General features: G+C 37.2%; 1 protein-coding gene across 3 annotated transcripts in view; it reads left to right on the top strand.

Annotated features, from left to right (window-relative positions):
* The window catches only part of Xrcc4 (X-ray repair cross complementing 4), a 222214-nt gene extending 209954 nt beyond the window's left edge, over positions 1-12260 (top strand). For 2 of the 3 annotated variants that reach the window (XM_021180098.2, XM_029484982.1), the window contains exon 8: positions 11711-12234. In XM_021180098.2, coding sequence (XP_021035757.1) covers positions 11711-11816 — 106 coding nt within the window. In that variant the 3' untranslated portion in view covers positions 11817-12234. Of the gene's footprint in view, positions 1-11710 lie in introns of all 3 variants that reach the window. The other variant, XM_021180097.2, reaches the window with a different exon arrangement.
* Positions 12261-20980: the final 8720 nt, after the last annotated feature.

Raw genomic sequence — 20980 nt, 5'->3', positions numbered from 1 at the left:
TAATTGAGGAAAATATGTAATAAAAAATATTAAAAATTAAAAAAAAAAAGAATTTACAAATGGGACCTCATAAAATTACAAAGCTCTGTCAGGCAAAGGACACTGTCAATAGGACAAAATGGGAAACAACAGATTGGGAAAAGATCTTTACCAGCACTACATCTGAAAGAGAGCTAATATCCAATATATACAAAGAACTCAAGAAGGTAGACTCCAGAGAACCAAAAACCCTATTTAAAATGAGGTACAGAACTAAACGATGAATTCTCAACTGAGGAATACCGAATGGCTTGGAAGCACCTAAAGAGATGTTCAACTTCCTTAGTCATCAGGGAAATATAAATGAAAACAACCCTGAGATTCTACTGCACAGCAGCCAGAATGGATAAAAGCAAAACTCAGGTGACAGCAGATGCTGGCAGGGATGTGGAGAAAGAGGAACACTCCTCCATTGCTGGTGGGATAGCAAGCTGGTACAACCATTTCGGAAATCAGTATGGCGGTTCCTCAGAAAATTGGACATAGTATTACCTGAAGATCCCGCAATACCTCTCCTGGACATATACCCAGAAGATGTTCCAACATGTAATAAGGACACATGCTCCACTATTTTCATAGAAGCCATATTTATAATAGCCAGAAGCTGAAAAGAACCCAGATGTCCTACAACAGAAGAATGGATACAGAAAATGTGGTATATTTACACAATAGAGTACTACTCAGCTATTAAAAACGATGGATTCATGAAGTTCTTTGGCAAATGAATGGAACTAGAAAACATCATCCTGATTGAGGTAACCCAGTCACAAAAGATCACACATGGTATGCACTCACTGATAAGTGAATATTAGCTCAGAAGTTCAGAATACCTAAGATACAATTCACAGACCACATGAAGCTCAAGAAGAATGAAGGCCACAGTGTGGATACTTTGGTCCTTCTTAGAAGGGGGATCAAAATACCCCATACCATAAGAGGAGATGCAGAGACAATATGTAGAGTGCAAACTGAAGGAAAGGCCGTCCAATAACTTCCTCACCTGGGAATCCATCACATACACAGTTCACAAACCCAAGCACTATTGTGGATGCCATCAAGCGCTTACTGACAAGAGCCTGATATAGCTGTCTCCTGAGATGTTCTACCAGTGTTTGACAATTACAGAAGTGGATGCTCATAGCCATCCATTGAACTAAGCATAGGGTCCCAATGGAGGAGCTAGAGAAAGGATCCAAGGAGGTAAAGGCGTTTGTAGCCCCATAGGAGGAACAACAATATGAACCAACCAGTACCCTCAGAGCTCCCAGGGACTAAACCACCAACCAAAAATTACACATAGAAGGGACTCAAGGCTTCATCTGTATATGTAGCAGAGGATGGCCATGTGAGCCATCAGTGAGGGGAGAGGCCCTTGATCCTGTGAAGGCACTATGTCCCAGTTTAGGGGAATACTTTTGTTAGTTTTACTATGTCTCTATTTAGTTTCTGTTTCCATGATCTGTCCATTGATGAGAGTGAGGTGTTGAAGTCTCCCACTATTATTGTGTGAGGTGCAATGTGTGCTTAGAGCCTTAGTAAAGTTTCTTTTATGAATTTAGGTTTTCAGAGGGGAAATGAGGAAAGGGTTAAAATGTGAAATAAAAATAAATATACAATAAAAATAATAAATATATAAGTTAGTTTGTCTGGAGAGAAGTATCTAGTAATATGTTAATATAATAAGATAGATTTAGAATTCATATAAATATGTTCCATAAATATTCAGTGTACTGATATATCAGTTAACTATTTTGTTTTATAGTTGCCTAAATTTACAAACATTTTTGTTATGCTTATGCATAACAATTCCTTTGAATCAATAACAGCTATGTAGTTCTTCTGGGATTGTTGGTAACTGTCCTATAGATTACTCACACAGCATTTTGTGTCATTTATATATCTTCAAATAAAGAGGGGTCTTCCCTAAATAGAGATATGTCCGTAGAGTATACACAGGCATTAAATGAGTTTTAAACTCTACAAATTAATATTTCCCACCTATGTCACCATCAGCTGTTTAAGTTCACTTGCTCAGCTCAATGGTAATTTTTTCAAAGTTATCAGATTTTGTTTTAATCTTTTGTATCAAGGGCTATCATGATGCCTGAGACTTTAAAATACTGAAGCAATAAATGAAAAAACTCATTCTGATATGTGGGTTGACTATTAGTAATGTTCTTGTGAGTACTGTTCTCTAATAATTCATTCCTATCATAGGCCAAAAATTCTTTGTGTGTGCCTTTTTATATTGTTTTTGAAAAATATATTTAGAGTTTTAAATAAGCTTTATAGAGGCAAGGGGGAAAAGGGAATTTCTTGGGTTGTATGTTTTCTACATATAGAAAACCACTCATTTAAATCGGTTCCTGCTGTAGTGAAATTCAGGCTATTGTGAATGGTTCTTTAAGGAGTTTCATGCAGCTGCTTACAAATTGTCCAGCTTTAGAGAAGGATTCAGTGGGAGAATGGGAACTACCAAACATCCCTTTCCTCTCGTACTGACAAACAAATCTGTTATGAAAAAACAAAAACTGTACTTTAGAAAGTCACTTGAAGTAATTAAGTTTATTTTCTGTAGAATAGCATATTTGGAGAAACTTGAAGTTATATGAACATTTAAACATAATTATGATCAGACTAGAGGACCCATATGATGATTATTTTCCATGGGTGTTTGCAGCATCTTCAGTTTTTATGGAGTAAATATGTATGTAAATTTCCTAATTCCAAACAACTGTTTTGTTTTCTTGCTTTAATATTTTAATTTTTCCTGATTGATTCTCTTTATTCATTGATTCTTGAGAGACTGAGCTGGTCTTGACAAGACAGAGATGTGGAACAGTCTTTATTTCATTTTTGACTTGTTTTTCAGTAGCCAACTAGAAGGCATTTATGTTCACTAACACTCCAAAAGATTTAACAATAATAAAGAACAATAACTTAATGACTTATATAAAGAGAAAATTCAATATTCTAGGGTCTTGGGATGGATGGATTCTGAGAATGTGCCTAGAAACTGACCAGCATTTCCTATTGAGAACACAGCCACAATGATTGAAAGACCATTCATTTAACCACAACTTATATCTTTCAAGCATGGCAGTAAAATGGACTGAGAGCACTGATGTGAACTTTAAACACATAAACCCCAAAATTTCTTAGAAAAGTAATTGTGTAAGCTCATAATTTAAAGTAAGAAAACTTCTAACCAGCCTGTGTCAATGATTCTGTTTCCATTAATCTTAGAGAAGGCCCAAAATGTATTTCTTATGATTTTTGAGGTCGTCTTGCATGAATCTAGCAGATACCTTTTCAACCAGATCAGGCTTTGCTCAGTTCTTCAGCTCTGGACTTTCCATAGCCTGGTCTTAGGCCTCCTGCTCTCACCAGCTCTCCTGAAATGTATTTAACCTGGTATGTTAGAACAACAATTGAGCCCTAACAAAATGAATGGTGGAATCATAGAATAATACTCCACTCTAAAATGACTGAATTCTTAATCCTGTACTCTTAGAATGTGTTTGACCACATAGAAGCAAAAATTAAGTTTACAGGTAAACTGAGGTAAGTAAGTTGGCTTTGTAATAACACAAAAGTAACACTAGATTACCCAGGTGCATCCAGTGCAATCATCAAGTGGTAGAATCAGGAGAAAAAGTGAGAGCAGATGAAAAACTGTCAGCACCATTATAGTGGTGTTGATGTGATGATGTATATTGTCGCCCTCCTTGAAAGTGGGAGAGATTTCAAGAAGCTGAAGAGTATAGAAAACAGTTTCTTCTCCTCCTGAACCTCCAAAGGAGAACAAATCCAGCCAACACTGATTTTTACCCAGGCTCCTAACTGTAATATGGTAGAGTTGGTTCTAAGGTGCTACATTGTGTGAATCAGAATCAGCCATAGGAACTAAAGCAGCTCCTTCTTTGCTGTGGGGAAGCCATCCTTGGCTCTAGGTTCATGAGAAAGCGCTACCCTCTACATCTCATAAGAACATCTGACCATGCAGTTTCCACTGCTCTGGCACTAGACTTGGCTGAACATGGAGTTCATTTACTGTATTTAAATGGAACTACTAAATTCTGGATTTCAAGTCATACATTTGTATCCTCAGGGAAACAAGTCACTGTTGACAGTTCAGAGAACACTGGTTTCTTGGAATGTTGATGGTTCAGAGATTGTAAGAAAAGACCACCCAATGCCAGGTTCATATGGGAACCCTGGTAAACAAGCTTCCTTATTTTTTTTCTTAAAATCTTTTAGAAATACAATCTTTGTGTACATTTTTGGGGGGTTGGTTTGTTTGGTTGGTTGGTTGGTTTTTTTTTGTTTTGTTTTGTTTTGTTTTGTTTAGTAAACGAGAAGTTTGGAAGAATATCTAGAACAAGTCATCTGTGTATCCCAATCAGACATCTATCTCTGGTCACTATAGATCAAGATTGTCCTAAAACACTACAGATTCTACTACTGTTCTAGACATGTAAGCATATATGTATGTGTGCTCATGTACACATTATTTGTGTAAATACATCTATATGTACACATATAGATAATCGGGTTTTCCACATATATTCTTCTGTTCTTTGCTGTCATTTTGCTTAAAATTTTGACTTTAGAAGAACTTTTATGTCTTCTATTATATACTATCCCCATGAAATAATTAGAGGAGTGAGTGAAAGAAAACATTTTCTAAACATTGACACCACAGGACTCATTCCTTTTTAAAGGCCATCTCACAGGACAACTTTTGAGACATGCTATATCCACATTCATGTTACACTCCTGAGAGTAGGAGCATCCCTGGAGGAAACACAGAAATCAGTAATCCCAGGTACCTAGTGTGGCACAAGCACCGTTGGCTTTAGAGTGAGGACAGCATCAAGTCCCACCCTGGCTTTGCAGCCTGACTGCTTACCACCACCGTCTCCGCTGTGTTTGGGCTGTTGTTTGACATTAGTGAGCCTTCCCCTCAGTACTGTCTACCTCATTCATTTAGTCATTTGTCATTGTTAATACATGCAATCACTGGAATATTTGTGGGCAAACATGGTACCAGGTAAAATAAAACAGAGCTCTGCCAAGAAGAATTCATGTGTAGTGCACTGAGCAGCAATAGCAAATATCACCTGTGCCAATCCAAACCAGAAAAGTGGAGCTTAAGATATTCACGAGTGGTTTGTAAAACATGTGTCAACTTGCCTACTGATTGGTTGCCAGAACAATATTATTTATCCAAATAAGTTTATCAGGCAATAAAAATCTTTTGGGTTATTTAATGAAATTTCTGTCTGAGTGCTTCCATTCTTAGGGATTATGGGTGTATTTACTTCATGGGTGGTTACAAACCTCAGTTTATATCCAGAACTCCAAGCACAACCCTGTGGTGCTGGTTCTCTCCATCTACCTTTACAATGGGTCCCAGGGATTCAACTCCAGTCATCAGTGTTTTGTGGCAACTTTGGGTACCTGCTGAGCCAGTTCCTTAATCCCCAATAATCTTATTTTCAAATCTATTGGAGATATTTTACAGGAATTTTTTAGAGTTGTCCTTTTACAATATTTATAAATCATTAAATGCATTATAGGGTTAAATATAGCTACTTTTATTAATATATTCTTGTTTTGTCAAACATATATTTCACAGGTTATTGATGTTTTCTTGCTCATGTGTTTAAACAGGGCCATGAGTAGTGGAAGATATCTGTGAATTTAATTGAAAATAACTATGAGTTTCTCTTGCTTGCCGTTTTGGTTGCCAGGAGAGTCAGCTTCTCCTCCCTCACTTTCTCAGGCCAATGAATGACATCTAGACCAGTGAATTCCAGACAGTGTGAGACTCTGCTTTTACTGCATCCTGTTGGCTTCAGTGTCTTAGTTTGTTTAGGAGAAGCCTTGGTTTTTATAAGGTCAGCTCAAAATTGCTCAGCTACTTTTCCTCTCCTAACCTCTGATATATTTCAAAGTACGTATTTCTAATTTGGAAGTTAACTAGTAACTTGGTGATTTCAAATCTTTAAGTTCATTATTTAAATATTTTATTTAAATAATAGCATATAGTTGCATTGATAGTTTGTAAATTTTCATGCATTTATAAAATACAGAAAAGGAACTCTATTAAAGTTGGTTTGATATTTTTCTGGTTGCTATATCTCAGTAGAAACTCAGATTTTTATTTAATTTTGCTGTTGTTTTGTGGAGGGTTTTGCTTTGGCTTTGGGGGCTGTTTTTAGTCTTCTTCATGAAAACTTGAGTTGATTCATCCTAAAATTAAACCATTAGATATTTGGCTTATCTTTTGTTTTGCTTTTAAGATATACACTAGATATATAGCTACAAGCTCGCCCAGGCTGACATCAAACATGCCTCAGTCATGCGTATACTAGGTTTACTAATACAACCCAACAGTTCACAATGTGTGTGGTTTGTTTGTTTTTTTAATTTTCACTTTATGTATTTCTGTGTGCTGTGCATGCACTTGCAGTCAGATATCATGTGGCAAACCATGGGGGGATGGAAGAGGGGCTGGGACTTGAAGGAGGGAGGAGGAGGCTGTGATCAGGATATAAAGTGAAGGAATACATAAATTAATGGGGAAAAACAAAGTTTAACTGTGTGGCCTTTTTTTAATATAAGCAGAACATTTGCCTCCAGCTGCCCTGCTGAGATGGCTGGGTGATGGTTCAGCACTTGAATCTATGACAGCTGAAATCTGGGAGTTTAATACTTCTTCCTTCATGAGGAAAAAAAAAAATTGGCTGTTTTCTCTTCTCTATGATAAATTGTCTTTTCTATGATAAATCTTAAGAATAACAGTATCTTTCCAGATTATTCTTCTCAGCACCAGATAATTAATAATGGGTGAAATAATTTACTTAAAGCATAAGCTTTGTCCGGCAGTATGACAGTGAGAGCAAGAATTTGGCAAAAGTGGCAACAGCTCAAGCTGCTGTCTTGAGTTACTCTTCTGTCTCCTTTTTTCTGCCAGTCTCTGCAGTTTTAATCTTCATTGTGCCGACCAACTCATTTTCTTTTTGATAGGCTCTTCACTGGGTATCTCTTCACCTTCTCCGTTTGCTATAGTGATGATGGGGCAATGACAGCCATGTCTGCCATCTCTTGAAGATGTCTTCCTAGTTCATTGTTCCTATGTTACCCTACCCCCCACCCACCCAAGTACATGTCCAGCTGGTACTGTAGCTCTCTCACATCTAGACTAAGCTTACTAACCTAGCACCAAAGTTCCTGGTCTTGTCTATGAATATCTTAACAATAGCCAAAGCTATAAGAACTCTGAGAAGATTGTCATAGAGTTGAAAATATCCAGAAATGAGATCTCATGGAAGAGTGGATAGAATAAATATCCACAGCATATGCAGATGTGTGCTGTATATGCACATGTGTGTGCATGTAACACATTCACACATGTACCTCTGTTCAAAGACCAATTGCTTTTTGAGATTTTGTGATTGTGACTTTTGAGATTAGCTTTGTGGTTTTGACTTTTAGATAGAGCCATGCAGTAGTGTGCATTCCTTTTTGCCTTGTTCTGTTGCTCAACATTTCATCTAAGATCTATGCATGTGTGTAACAGTATAGGATTCTACTGTGTGAAAGTTCAGTAGGAGTTATGCCATTTACCTGTTGAGAACCATTCAGATAGTTTTCACTATTAATAAATAACCCATCTATGGTTTTTTTTTACACTTATATAATTTCTTAATATATAGATATACAGATGTGTTCCCTGTGTGTCTGTCTACTGGTAAATTCCTGAGTCACAGGTAGGGACATGTTCTTATCTTTGGCAGATATCAACAAGTTGTTTTCTGAAATAATTTCAAATGTTGAATAGCTTAACAACAATATTTTATCTAGTTATTTCACACTCTCTTTTTTGTTAATTTATAAAAATTTGCAAAATGACTTTAATGTGCACATAGAATTGGTTGATCCCAGATAATCATCTCCTGACCCTTGCCTCTGAATTTTCCTTTTGGAACCATCGTCCCATAGTAAATTCTAAAATCTACTGAATCCTAAGTACTAATATAAACTTATACCTCTTTGTAATGTAGTAATTCATTCTCTGTGAGCAAATTACAAGATTCTTGAGCCACCAATAAAATGTTAGGATTAAAAGACACACTTGTAAGCATTATAAGAAAAGGGTGACTGAATGCTCTCTGAAAACTAGACTCATACTTTTTCCACTTTTCTTTATTTTTAAGATTCTAATATAATTATATCATTCCTCCCTTCCCTTTCTTGCCTCTAGACCCTTAGATATGCCCCTTCTTTCTCTCTTTTACATTCATAACTTTTATTTCTTTCAGTTGTTTTATATGCACATCTTCCTTCCAGACTGACTATTTACTGTTGAACAACACATTGATGTGCTCCTCCCTGGAAAGATTATTTCTCCTACTTTCAGCATTCTTTAGTTGCCTGTAATTCTTGTGCAGGGCTGGAGCCCCATGGGCTTTCCCCAGTCCACTGTAGCATCTCTGTTGGTGCTGCCCTTGCTCAGCTCTTATTTAGGCAGTCAGTCACATTGGTGAGAACCTGTGGCTGTAGCTTCTGACATTACTAGGCTACGCATTCTCATAGCTCAGACTCTGTGCTCCTCTTCTGTAGCATCCCCTAAGCCTTTGTTGGTTTGTTTGGTAGACGTGTCATTGGAATTGGTCCCACAACACTGCATTTAGATTGGTTGTGATTTTCTGTACTTTAATAAACCAACATAATGTCTGACTACATTCTAAACATTTATCCTTATGCCCACAAGTAAGTATACTCTTCATGTCTCATCAGGGAAACTTTATAACAGACACAGAGATTGTGTTTTATATTCTCTATATCTGTTATACTTCCTTAACACAGTGACCTGTTCAAAGCACATACATAATAAATATTGGTTGAATCAATACAGACACATATTAGAATGTAGGTGTCTCTGCCACCCAAGTGCTAGAATTGAGACTGTGTGCCACGGTGCCAGGCCTGAGGGCAATGAAAACTAATCAACTCAAGTACCAGCTGCCTAATGATTATTGCATCCAAATTAAAATGAATGAAGTATTTATGTTTAAACTTTCCAACACACAAAGATACCTCAGACACATTGTTCAAGGAAGATATCATGTGGCAAAATTACACATGTAAAAGAATAATCTCATCTTAAAAAAAATTAAATGTAAAACATGAAGTCTTCATTTAAGTTCTTTCTACTTTCTGTAATTTACCAAAAGCCTTTGAAATATTTGTCACTTGTGAAAGAGATAAACTTCTTTGGTTGTGACAATTCTAAAATTTTCTATTGGTATGTGGATATGAGACCTGAGAACAGTATGTTTCCACTGTAGCCCAGTCCTCACAGCATCCATCCTGGCTCAGTACCCCAACAAGTGTCAAACCTGCTGCTTAAGCACCAGGCTTTAGATGGACAGCAGTAGTCAGTGTAGCATGCGGAGACTGTTTCTTTCTGTCTTCTCACTTCACAGTGTTCCTTTTGTCTTCTGATGATTTTTTTTTTAACAAAGAATGATCTCTGTCTTCTGGGGTACAATGTCTAGACGGTGACCAAAATTGAGGAGTTCCAAGTCTGACTTCATAATTGACATAATTCAATCCTCTGTTTTGCTCAGGAAAATTAAAACCAACTAACACATCTCAGACAAGAGAACAAAATGTATGTGTGTGTAGATGTGTGTGTGTGTTTGTGTGTGTGTGTGAGTGTGTGCGTGCGTGTGTGAGTGTGTACGTGCGTGCATGTACAATGATAAGCTGCTATTTATACAGTATCATTTTCCCTCTTATGAAATACATTTTAGATATTTGGTTATATGCTATGATAGTTAAATCTGCATTTACTATTAAGTTCCCGAGGGTTTTGCTTGTCATCTTGATAACATATTAACCTAGCACCTTAGCATAATCAGGTTGTCTGCATTTTGGCTTACTTGGAATAAGATTGACACATCTCAGGTTGGACGTTGCTAGTCATGGTAAATTGTGAATAGTCACGAGGTCAAGGAGGACTGGGTAGTGAATTCATTTTTAATGATCTGTATAAGTAAATGCAGGTGCCTGCATTTTAGCATAATCACACATAACTGATATTTCTGGATTTCCTTTGGTTGTTCTTTTATCTGCTACTAAGTTATACTTTGTTCAATATTTAGCCACTAATAAGAAGTGTCTGCATGTCTTAAGGGAATTCACAAGGGTTTTAATTGTATCACCTAGATTGCTCCTTACTTCACTCTTGAAGCACATGTCACCTCAGTTTTACAGATAAGAGAACTGAAGTCCCTGGACTGCCTAACGCCATACCCCAATCATAAGCAAAGCCATGGCTTTGAAGCTGGAAACATGGAGATACTTCTATTAGTGGATTGATTTGCTCTAATTATATCTTCCCCTGAAGGCACCTCTAGTTGTTAATATTAAGAAATATTTGGGGGGCTCTATGGTGAACCACTGGCAATGTTTATTCAAGGACATAAATTAATGTTAAGAAACTTCACTTCCATATAAATGCGAGCTCCACTGAGGCAATAGTTGGCCTCATCATCTAAATAGAATTTAGTTTGCTATATATATAAACATATAGCAAACTAGACCCAGTAAAGGGTGTATGCCAGTATATTTCATCATCATTTGTCATGGTTATGGAGTCCTTATTAACTATACACAGGTAATGACCTGATCAGCTGACTACTAGAGGAGACTCACGTGATCAGAGGATACAGCAGCTGAGAGAAAACATAAATATTAATGGGTAAAACAAATACAGAGACCCATAGCAAGATAATATGCAAAGAATGAGGAACTCAGAACCCTCAACCCTAAACAAGATGCTTCCACCAAAAACTCCCCTGAGGGCTCAGCCCAGCAGAACTTGAGAGCCAGAGAGGATGGAAGACATTAAAGAAGCAAGGCCGGCCAAATCAACATTATGGATGCACATGTGAACTCACAGAGACTGAGGCAGCAGGCAGAGAGCCTGCACAGGTCTGCACCAGATGGTGTTCTAGATTTGTAATAGAAGTTGACACATGCCCCGATCCAGAACCCAGAAACTCTCTCTAATTGAAAACCAATTGCAAATAAAAATTTAGTTTTCTCCATGGAATCTCACTGGGTTAACAACCTATTGTTATGAATAGGCAGCATGCTCAGCAGGAGATGGCCAAGAGAAAATGTACACCATAGTGCCTTTGGAGGTCTATGTCATTTGTTGTTCTTATTTAATTCTACTTTATTTTATTCGTTTGTTTATTCATCTATTTATATCTCCTTTTTTTGCATATATATAATAGCTTCCGACTTAGTGTTTTTTTAATGTGTAAATAAATGGGTCTGTTTCTTGTGCCTTCTCTTGGGCTCTTTTTCTTTGGTTTGTTTGCTTTGTCCTATTTGATGTGTTAGTTCTATCTTACATTATTTTATATGATCCCTTAGAAGCCTGTTTGTTTTCTAATTACAGAGAGAAAGGTGGTGGATCTGAATGTAAGGAGAAGAGGGGAGGAACAGGGAAGAGTATAGGGATAGGAAACTATAATCAGGACATGTTATATAAGAAAAAGAATGTATTTTTAATAAAAGGGAAAATAAAAATTAGAAATTAAAAAAAGCAACTGAGAAATAACTCCTGATTTTCTTTCTACTGTAGGGTTGCCTCTTCACTGCCTCAGACCTTGAAAGAGGAGAGCGCCTCTGCTGAAAACATGTCTTTAGAAACCCTGAGAAACAGCAGCCCAGAAGATCTCTTTGATTAGATATAAACCCTAGAAAACAGCACTGGTGTTCAATGAACTATATTCTTTATCCAGTCCCTTTGGATGAGAAGACAGGCTTTCAACTTAGCAGCCATGGTTACTATGTCTTGCAACTTCACTATATGTACCCAATGAATTATACTAGTATGTGACAGTCAGATGGGATGTCAGAGGGACACTTTTCTCCATTTCTTAATTAAATCTAGGTTTTGTTGCAAAAGGCACATATATCATATTTGTTTATACATTTTTGTAACTTTCTAATGACTCTTGGAAGATTTTGGAAATAGGACAAAAAATCTTTAACTCTTTTTTAGTTGCACTTTAAATTATCTTTGTTGAAGCATTTTAATTTATGATGTGACACATATAAAATACATCTTTATCTTGTGTGTAAAGAGTCTGAAATCTGATAGTTAATAAAAGTTTGTGTTCTCAAAAGAATGTTATTTAGCTGAATTTTTTCTTTATTTTAGTAACTTGTCTTCTTAAGTACTTACTCTTAGACATCCTGTGTTCCAGTGATAATGGCCCCATACCCATGCACACACTGACAGTACTAAATGGATTAGTGGGTTATCAAAAAAAAAAAAAAAATAGAAATTACCCTGGGAAGGGAACATATTGAAGAGTATGGGGACGAAATTAAAGAGAAGAAATCTGGAGACATATTGCACTACATATATATATATGAGACTCTCAAGAATAAAGAAAGAGCTCTCTGCAGCTTCCCTGCCAGAGGAGAGCTTGCCTCCAGGGAGGGCTCTGACCCTGGGACACAGGGAAGATTGCCATTTACTCTCTGGTGTCTCTCTAAGGCTGATCCACTCAGGAATCCACAGGACACATACCAACAAAGTTTGTGCAACAAGGACCTACTGGCCTATATCTACAACCAGGATGTGGAACTGTGCACCTCTGTGCACCAGTCTAGCCAAGAGAGAACTGGTCTTCCAGAGTGCTGACACAGGCTTACAGACTCATAGGAGGAACAAGCTCCAGCCAGAGACAGCTATATCATCTAACACCAGAGATTACCAAATGGCGAAAGGCAAATGTGAGAATCTTACCAACAGAAACCAAGACTACATGGCATCATCAGAACCCAGTACTTCCACCACAGAGAGTCCCAAATACCCCAACATACCAGAAAAGCAAGATTCGTATTTAAAATCCTATCTCATGATGCTTGTAGAGGAATTTAAGAAAGACATTAATAATTTCCTTAAAGAAATACAGGAGAACACAGCTAAACAGGTAGAAGTCCATAAAGAGGAAGCACAAAAATCCCTTAAAGGATTACAGGAAAACACAACCAAACAGGTGAAGGAATTGAACAGAACCATCCAGGATCTGAAAATGGAAGTAGAAACAATAAAGAAATCACAAAGGGAGACAACTCTGGAGATAGAATTCCTAGGAAAGAAATCAGGAGCCACAAGTGCAAGCATCACCAACTGAATACAAGAGATAGAAGAGAGAACCTCAGATGAAGAAGATTCCATAAAAACATAGACACAACAGTCAAAGAAAATGCAAAATGCAAAAAGATCCTAACCCAAAACATCCAGGAAATCCAGGACACAATGAGAAGACCAAACCTAAGGATAATAGGTATAGATAAGAATGAAGATTTTCAACTTAAAGGGCCAGTAAATATCATCAACAAAACTATAGAAGAAAACTTCCCTAGCCTAAAGAAAGAGATGTCCATGGAGATACAAGAAGCCTACAGAACTCCAAATAGACTGGACCAAAAAAGAAATTCCTCCCGACACATAATAATCAAAACACTAAATGCATTAAGCAAAGATAGAATATTAAAAGCAGTAAGGGAGAAGGGTCAAGTAACATATAAATGCAGACCTATTAGAATTACACCAGACTTCTCCCCAGACACTATGAAAGCCAGAAGATCCTGGACAAATGTCATATAGAACCTAAGAGAACACAAATGCCAACCCAGACTACTATGCCAAGCAAGACTCTCAATTACCATAGATGGAGAAACCAAAGTATTCCATGACATCACCAAATTCAACCAATATCTTTCCACAAATCCAACCTTCAAAGGATAATAAAGGAAAATTCCAACACAAGGAGGAAAATTATGCCCTAGAAAAAGCAAGAAATCTTTCAAAAAACCATAAAGAAGATAGACACACAACAGAATCCTAACTCTAACAAAAAAAGAAATGGAAGCAACAATTACATTTCCTTAATATCTTTTAATATTAATGGACTCAATTCACCAATACAAGACAAAGAGAAACTGAGAGACTGGCTATGTAAACAGGACCCAACATTTTGTTGCATTCAGGAAACCCACCTGAGGGACAAAGACAGACACTTCCTCAGAGTAAAAGGCAGGAAAACTATTCCCCAGGCAAAAAAGCTGGAGTGGCCATTCTAATAATGAATAAAATCAAATTTCAACCTAAAGTTATCAAAAAAGAAATGGAAAGACACTTAATACTCATCAAAGGTAGAATCTACCAAGATGAATTCTCAATTCTGAACCTCTATGCTCCAAATGCAAGGGCATCCACATTCATTAAAGAAACTTTAGAAGAGCTCAAAGCACACATTGCACCACACACAATAATAGTGGGAGACTTCAATACCCCACTCTCGTCAATGGACAGATCATGGAAACAGAAACTAAACAAAGACACAGTAAAACTAATGACTTATGAAACAAATGGATTTAACAAATATCTTTAGAACAATTTATCCTACAACAAAAGGTGATTCTTTCTCAGTACCTCATGTTACGTTATCCAAAATTGGCCATATAATCTGTCACAAAAGAAGCCTCAAATGATACAAAAATATTGAAATACTCCCATGAATCAGGTCACCACAGACTAAGACTGATCTTCAATAACAATATAAATAGTAGAAAGCCCACATATATGTGGAAGCTGAATGATAACACTATGCTCAATGATAATTGGTCAAGGAAGAAATAAAGAAATTGAGACTTTTTAGAGTTTAATGAAAATGAATCCATAACATACCCAAACTTATGGGACACAATGAAATCAATCCTAAGAGGAAAACTCATAGCTCTGAGTGGCTACAAAAAGAAACTGGAGAGAGCATACACTAGCAGCTTAATAGTACACCTAAAAGCTCTAGAACAAAAGGAAGCAAATTCACCCAAGAGGAATAGAAGGCAGGAAATAATCAAACACAGGGATGAAATCAACCAAGTGGAAGCAAAAGAGAACTTTACAAAGAATCAACCAAACCAGGAGCTGGTTCTTTGAGAAAATCAACAAGATAAATTAACCCTTAGCCAGACTAACTAGAGGGCACAGGAACAGTATCCTAATTAACAAAATCAGAAATGAAAAGGGAGACATAACAGAATCTGAGGAGAAAAAAAATCAGATACTACTACAAAAGGCTATACTCAACAAAACTGGAAAAACTGGATGAAATGGACAATTTTCTAGACAAATACCAGATACCAAAGTTAAATAAGGATCAGATTAGTGATCTCAACAGTCCCATATCCCCTAAAGAAATAGAAGCAGTCATTAATAGTCTCCCAACCAAAAACAGCCCAGGACCAGATAGGTTTAGTGCAGAGTTCTATCAGACCTTCAAAGAAGACCTAATTTCAATATTCGTCAAACTATTCCACAAAATAGAAAGAGAAGCTACTGTACTCAATTGGTTCTATGAAGCCACTATTACTCTGATACCTAAACCACAAAAAGACCCAACAAAGAAAGAGAGCTTCAGACCAATTTCCCTTATGAATATGTATGCAAAATACTCAATAAAATTCTTGCAAACCAAATCCAACAACACATCAAAATGATCATCCATCATGATCAAGTAGGCTTCATTCCAGGGATGCAGGGATGGTTCAATATACAGAAATTCATCAATGTAAGCCACTATATAAACAAACTCAAAGAAAAAAAAAACGACATGATCATTGCATTAGATGCTGAAAAAGCATTTGACAAAATCTAACACCCCTTCATGATAAAAGTCTTGGAAAGACCAGAAGTTCAAGGCCCATACCTAAACATCTTAAAAGCAATATACAGCAAACCAGTAGCCAACATCCAACTAAATGGAGAGAAACTTGAAGCACTCCTACTAAAATCATGGACTAGACAAGGCTGCCCACTCTGCTTATCTATTCAATATAGTACTCAAAGTCCTAGCTAGAGCATCTAGACAACAAAAGGAGGTCAAAGGGATACAAATTGGAAAGAAATAAGTCAAAATATCACTATTTGCAGACGATATGATAGTATACTTATGTGATCCCAAAAATTCCACCAGAGAACTTTTATACCTGATAAACAAATTCAGTGAAGTAGCTGGATGTAACATTAAGTTAAACAAATCAGTGGCTTTTCTCTACACAAAGAATAAATAGGGTGAGAAATTAGGGAAACAACACCTTTCACAATAGTCACAAATAAAATACCTTGGTGTTACTCTAACTAAGGAAGTGAAAGACCTGTATGATAAGAACTTCAAGTCTCTGAAGAAAGAAATTGAAGATCTCAGAAGATGGAAAGATCTCCTCCCATCCTCATGGATTAGCAGGATTAATATAGTAAAAAATGACTATCCTGATGAAAGAAATCTACAGATTCAATGAAATCCCATCAAAATTATATCTCAATTCTTCACAGAGCTAGAAAGGGAAATTAGCAAATTCATCTGGAATAACAAAAAACCTAGGATAACAAAAGCTATTCTCAACAATAAAAGAACCTCTCCTGGAATCACCATCTCTGATCTCAAGCTGTACTACCGAGCAATTGTGATAAAAAGTGCATGGTACTGGTACAGTGACAGGCAGGTAGATCAATGGAATAGAACTGAAGATGCAGAAATCAACCCACAAACCTATGGTCACTTGATCTTTGATAAAGGAGCTAAAACCATCCAGTGGGAAAAAAAATACAGCATTTTCAGCAAATGGTGCTGGCACAACTGGCAGTTAGCATGTAGAAGAATGCAAATTGATCCATTCTTATCTTCTTGTACAAAGATCATGTCTCAGTGGATCAAGGAACTCCACATGAAACCAGAAACACTGAAACTTTTAGAGGTGAAAGTGAGGAAGAGCTTCGAACACATGGGCACAGGGGATAAATTCCTGAATAGAACACCAATGGCTTGTGCTGTAAGGTCAAAGATCAACAAATGGGACCTTATAAAATTGCAAAACTTCTGTGAGGCATAGGACACAGTCAATAAGACAAAAAGTCAATCAACAGATTGGGAAAAGATCTTTACCAATCCTAAATCCCTTAGGGGGCTAATATTCAATATATATAAAGAACTCAAGAAGCTGAACTCCAGAAAATCAAATAACCCCATTAAAAATGGGGTACAGAGCTAAACAAAGAATTCTCAACTGAGGAATACTGAATGGCTTGGAAGCACCTAAAGAAATGTTCAACATTCTTAGTCATCAGGGAAATGCAAATAAAAACAACACTGAGATTCCACCTCACACCCATCAGAATGGCTACGATCAAAATCTCAGGTGACAGCAGATGCTGGCGAGAATGTGGAGAAAGTGTAATACTCCTCCACTGCTGGTGGGATTGCAAGCTGGAACAACCATTCTGGAAATCAATATGGTGGTTCCTCAGAAAATTGGACATAGTATATCTGAGGACCCAGTTATACCATATACCCAGAAGATGCTCCAACATGTAATAAGGACACATGCTCCACTATGTTCATAGAAGCCTTATTTATAATAGCCAGAAGCTGAAAAGAACTCAGATGTCCTTCAACAGAGGAATGGATACAGAAAATGTGGTACATTTACACAATGGAGTACTATGAAGCTATTAAAAGCAATGGATTCATGAAATTCTTAGACAAATGGATAGATATCATCCTGAGTGAGGTAACCCAATCACAAAAGAACACACACGGTATGCGCTCACTGATAAGTGGATATTAGCCCAGAAGCTCAGAACACCCAAGATACAATTTGCAAAACACATGAAACTCAAGAAGAAGGAAGACCAAAGTGTGGATACTTTGATCCTTCTTAGAAGAGGGAGCAAACTATCCATGGAAGGAGTTACAGAGACAAAGTTCAGAGCAGTGAGGGAGGGAATGACCATCCAGAGACTGCCCCACTTGGTGATCCATCCTATTAACAACCACCAAACACAGACATATATATAGCTGTCTCCTGAAAGGCTCTGCCATTACCTGGCAAATACAGAAGTGGATGCTCACAATCATTCATTGGATGGAGCACAGAATCCCCAATGAAGGAGCTAGAGAACCCAAGGAGCTGAAGGTGTTTGCAGTCCTAAAGGAGGAACAACAATATGAACTAACCAGTACCCCCAGAGCTCCCTTAGACTAAACCACCAATCAAAGAAAACACATGGTGGGATTCATGGCTCTAGCTACATATGTAGCAGAGAATTTCCTAGTCAGACATGAATGGGAGGAGAGGCACTTGGTCCTGTGAAGGTTCTGTGTTCCAGTATAGGGGAATGCTAGGGCCAGGAAGTGGGGGTGGGGGGGTGGGTTGGTGAGCAGGGGAAGCTGGGAGAGGATAGGGGATTTTCAGAGGGGAAACTAGGAAAGGGGATAAAATTTGAAATGTGAATAAAGAAAATATCTAATAAAAGAAGAAATAAAAGAAGAATACAGTAAGAAAGGCTAGTGTTTGAATTTATAAATGTAAATATTTGGGGGAACAAAACACCCCAATAACATTTTAGGACATTCTTGAAAGCAGAGATCATGCCCCATCTGTCACCACTAAAAGCTGGTGCATTGCTTTTTCTATTTGTCCTTCTGCTTCCTAACCCAGGCCCGTCATTTCCTTCCAACTAAGTTCGATTCCCTTCTACCAAAATCATGATGTGCACCATGTTGCCACATGTAATTTGGCCCATTCTATGTCATCAGCATGTTTTTTTTTAAAGCTCATCACTTCTATCTTTTTCCTCACGGCTTTTGGGACATCATTTGTGCAGTGTGGTCTTCCTTTATTCTACCCACCTATTATTTGGCTTCTTGGGTTATACTTTTTTCTCTGCTCATAAGTTGAGTGTTTGATTACTAACTGTAGGTTCAGTCTTCAACACTCTGTCCTTAACTACCTATATCATCACCTTTGGTTTCGTGTGATTTTAAATATCAGATTTACTTTTATTACCAAAGCTAATGGGAAAAGTTATAAACAGACTTACAAGTACATGTGAGGAGAGAGAGAGAGAGAGAGAGAGAGAGAGAGAGAGAGAGAATTTTCCTACATTTTATCCATGTATGGGTTGTGCTTATGCACTCATGACTTGGGAGGCCAAAGCTGCTGGCAAGTTTTCCATGAATTCAAGGTCAGCCTGGATTGCTGTTCCAGGCTATCCTGGGCTACAATAAAAAAAAAAAAAAACTTTGAAAGAATGAAATTTTTATCACATTTCAATCTTTTGATAGGTTACACTTAAGAAAAAATCTGTATATTTATAAATGTATCAATTACAAATACAATACTAAAGCACAAATTCCTACTTAGTCATGCATGAATGTTACTATACTATTGTGTTTTCTATAATTTAAGATGCATGTAACTTAGCTCTTTCCAAGGAACTTGAAAATATGGGACAGAATACAAATAATTAAAAAGTACACAACCAGTATGTGTAGAGTAAATGAGAAAAATCAGTGATGAGTATCTTCCCAAAGTAATACTAGCAATAGCACCCATAGAATTCATCATACTTTGAACATTTTGGATTTTTATTTCATGTTTGTGGGCCAACAGATATTTTTATCCATCTTTGCATTGCATTGATTCACTTGGTTTATTAAATAATGCATACAGCCTCTAAGCACAAATTGTTCATATCTTTGGAGACAAGAAAAGCATGGCATTCTGTTTCATGCACATTATAGACAACACTCTACAATGTGTTCAGATCCTGCTATTCCAGGCCATGTTTACGTCTGTGGTTTCCACTCTCTGCGCCCGAAAATAAATGCTCCAGAGACCACTGGCTGACTTGAAAAGCACGGAAACAGAGTTTCAGTGCATTGTGGCTCTTTGAATGTTAGTATCCCCACTTCAATGGCAAATGGACTTCATTTGGGAAGGATTTTTTTTTAGCTTAAAATTTATAAGTTGGGGCTGGTATCAGATAAGGTACAGAGTTCATTAGGGAAGAAAAAAAAGGGGCCCTGCATAAGCATAGGTGTCTTTATTATATAATTTTAAAAGGTCAGTGATCTACTTTAGAAAAGGTTTGCTTCATGACCTATAATCAAATTTATAAAATACAGCACTCTGTGTTTTTGAGCCAAATAACTCTTTATTGGGTGTTTGTCCCAACAAATGTTTACCAAGGAAAGGTTATACACCAAGTACAGACCTGGGCCATCTGGAGAAATAAAAGATAAATCTATTCATTTTACAAACAGTCGCTGAACATTTGTGCTAGTTTTTGTTCTTGGTATTAGCTATGGTGGTGAGCAAAACAGGTAAGCACCATTTGGCCTCAGAGCACATGTTGTAGGAAATGAAGCCTGAGGCCTTCAAAACAAGGCTGAAACTACCCTATAGTTAACTGTGAATTCACAAAGCTCTTTGGGGATATCTAAGAATAAGGAAAAAAATGTGGCTCCATGAGACTTTTGCTAGATTTGACCCGGAAAATCAACCACAACTCTTTCATGTAATCCTTATACTCAAGCGTCATTTTTAGAATCCTTCACAAATAGCTGACATCTAGATTCAACATTAGCCTCCTTAAATTTCCTGTGAGTTGATACTCCCAGAAACCACAGTTACAGCTCTGCTTCATCCTAATAATATTATAAGGGGAATGATGACACCCACAAGACTTCCCCTGTACATATTTATGGCTATTTTCCTGATTTACATTCTTTTTTTTTATTAGGTATTTTCCTCAATTACATTTCCAATGCTATCCAAAAAGTCCCCAATACACTCCCGCCCCCCCAGTCCCCTACCCACCCACTCCCACTTTTTGGCCCTGGCATCCCCCTGTACTGGGGAGTATAAAGTTGGCAAGTCCAATGGGTCTCTTTTTCCAGTGATGGCCGACTAGGCCAGCTTTTGATACAAATGCAGCTAGAGTCAAGAGCTCTGGGGTACTGGTTAGTTCATAATAATGTTCCACCTA

Source organism: Mus caroli, chromosome 13, assembly GCF_900094665.2.
Source record: "Mus caroli chromosome 13, CAROLI_EIJ_v1.1, whole genome shotgun sequence".
Taxonomy (NCBI): domain Eukaryota; kingdom Metazoa; phylum Chordata; class Mammalia; order Rodentia; family Muridae; genus Mus; species Mus caroli.
Note: the sequence above shows the minus strand (reverse complement) of the source record. Positions and strands in the feature narration are given on the sequence as shown.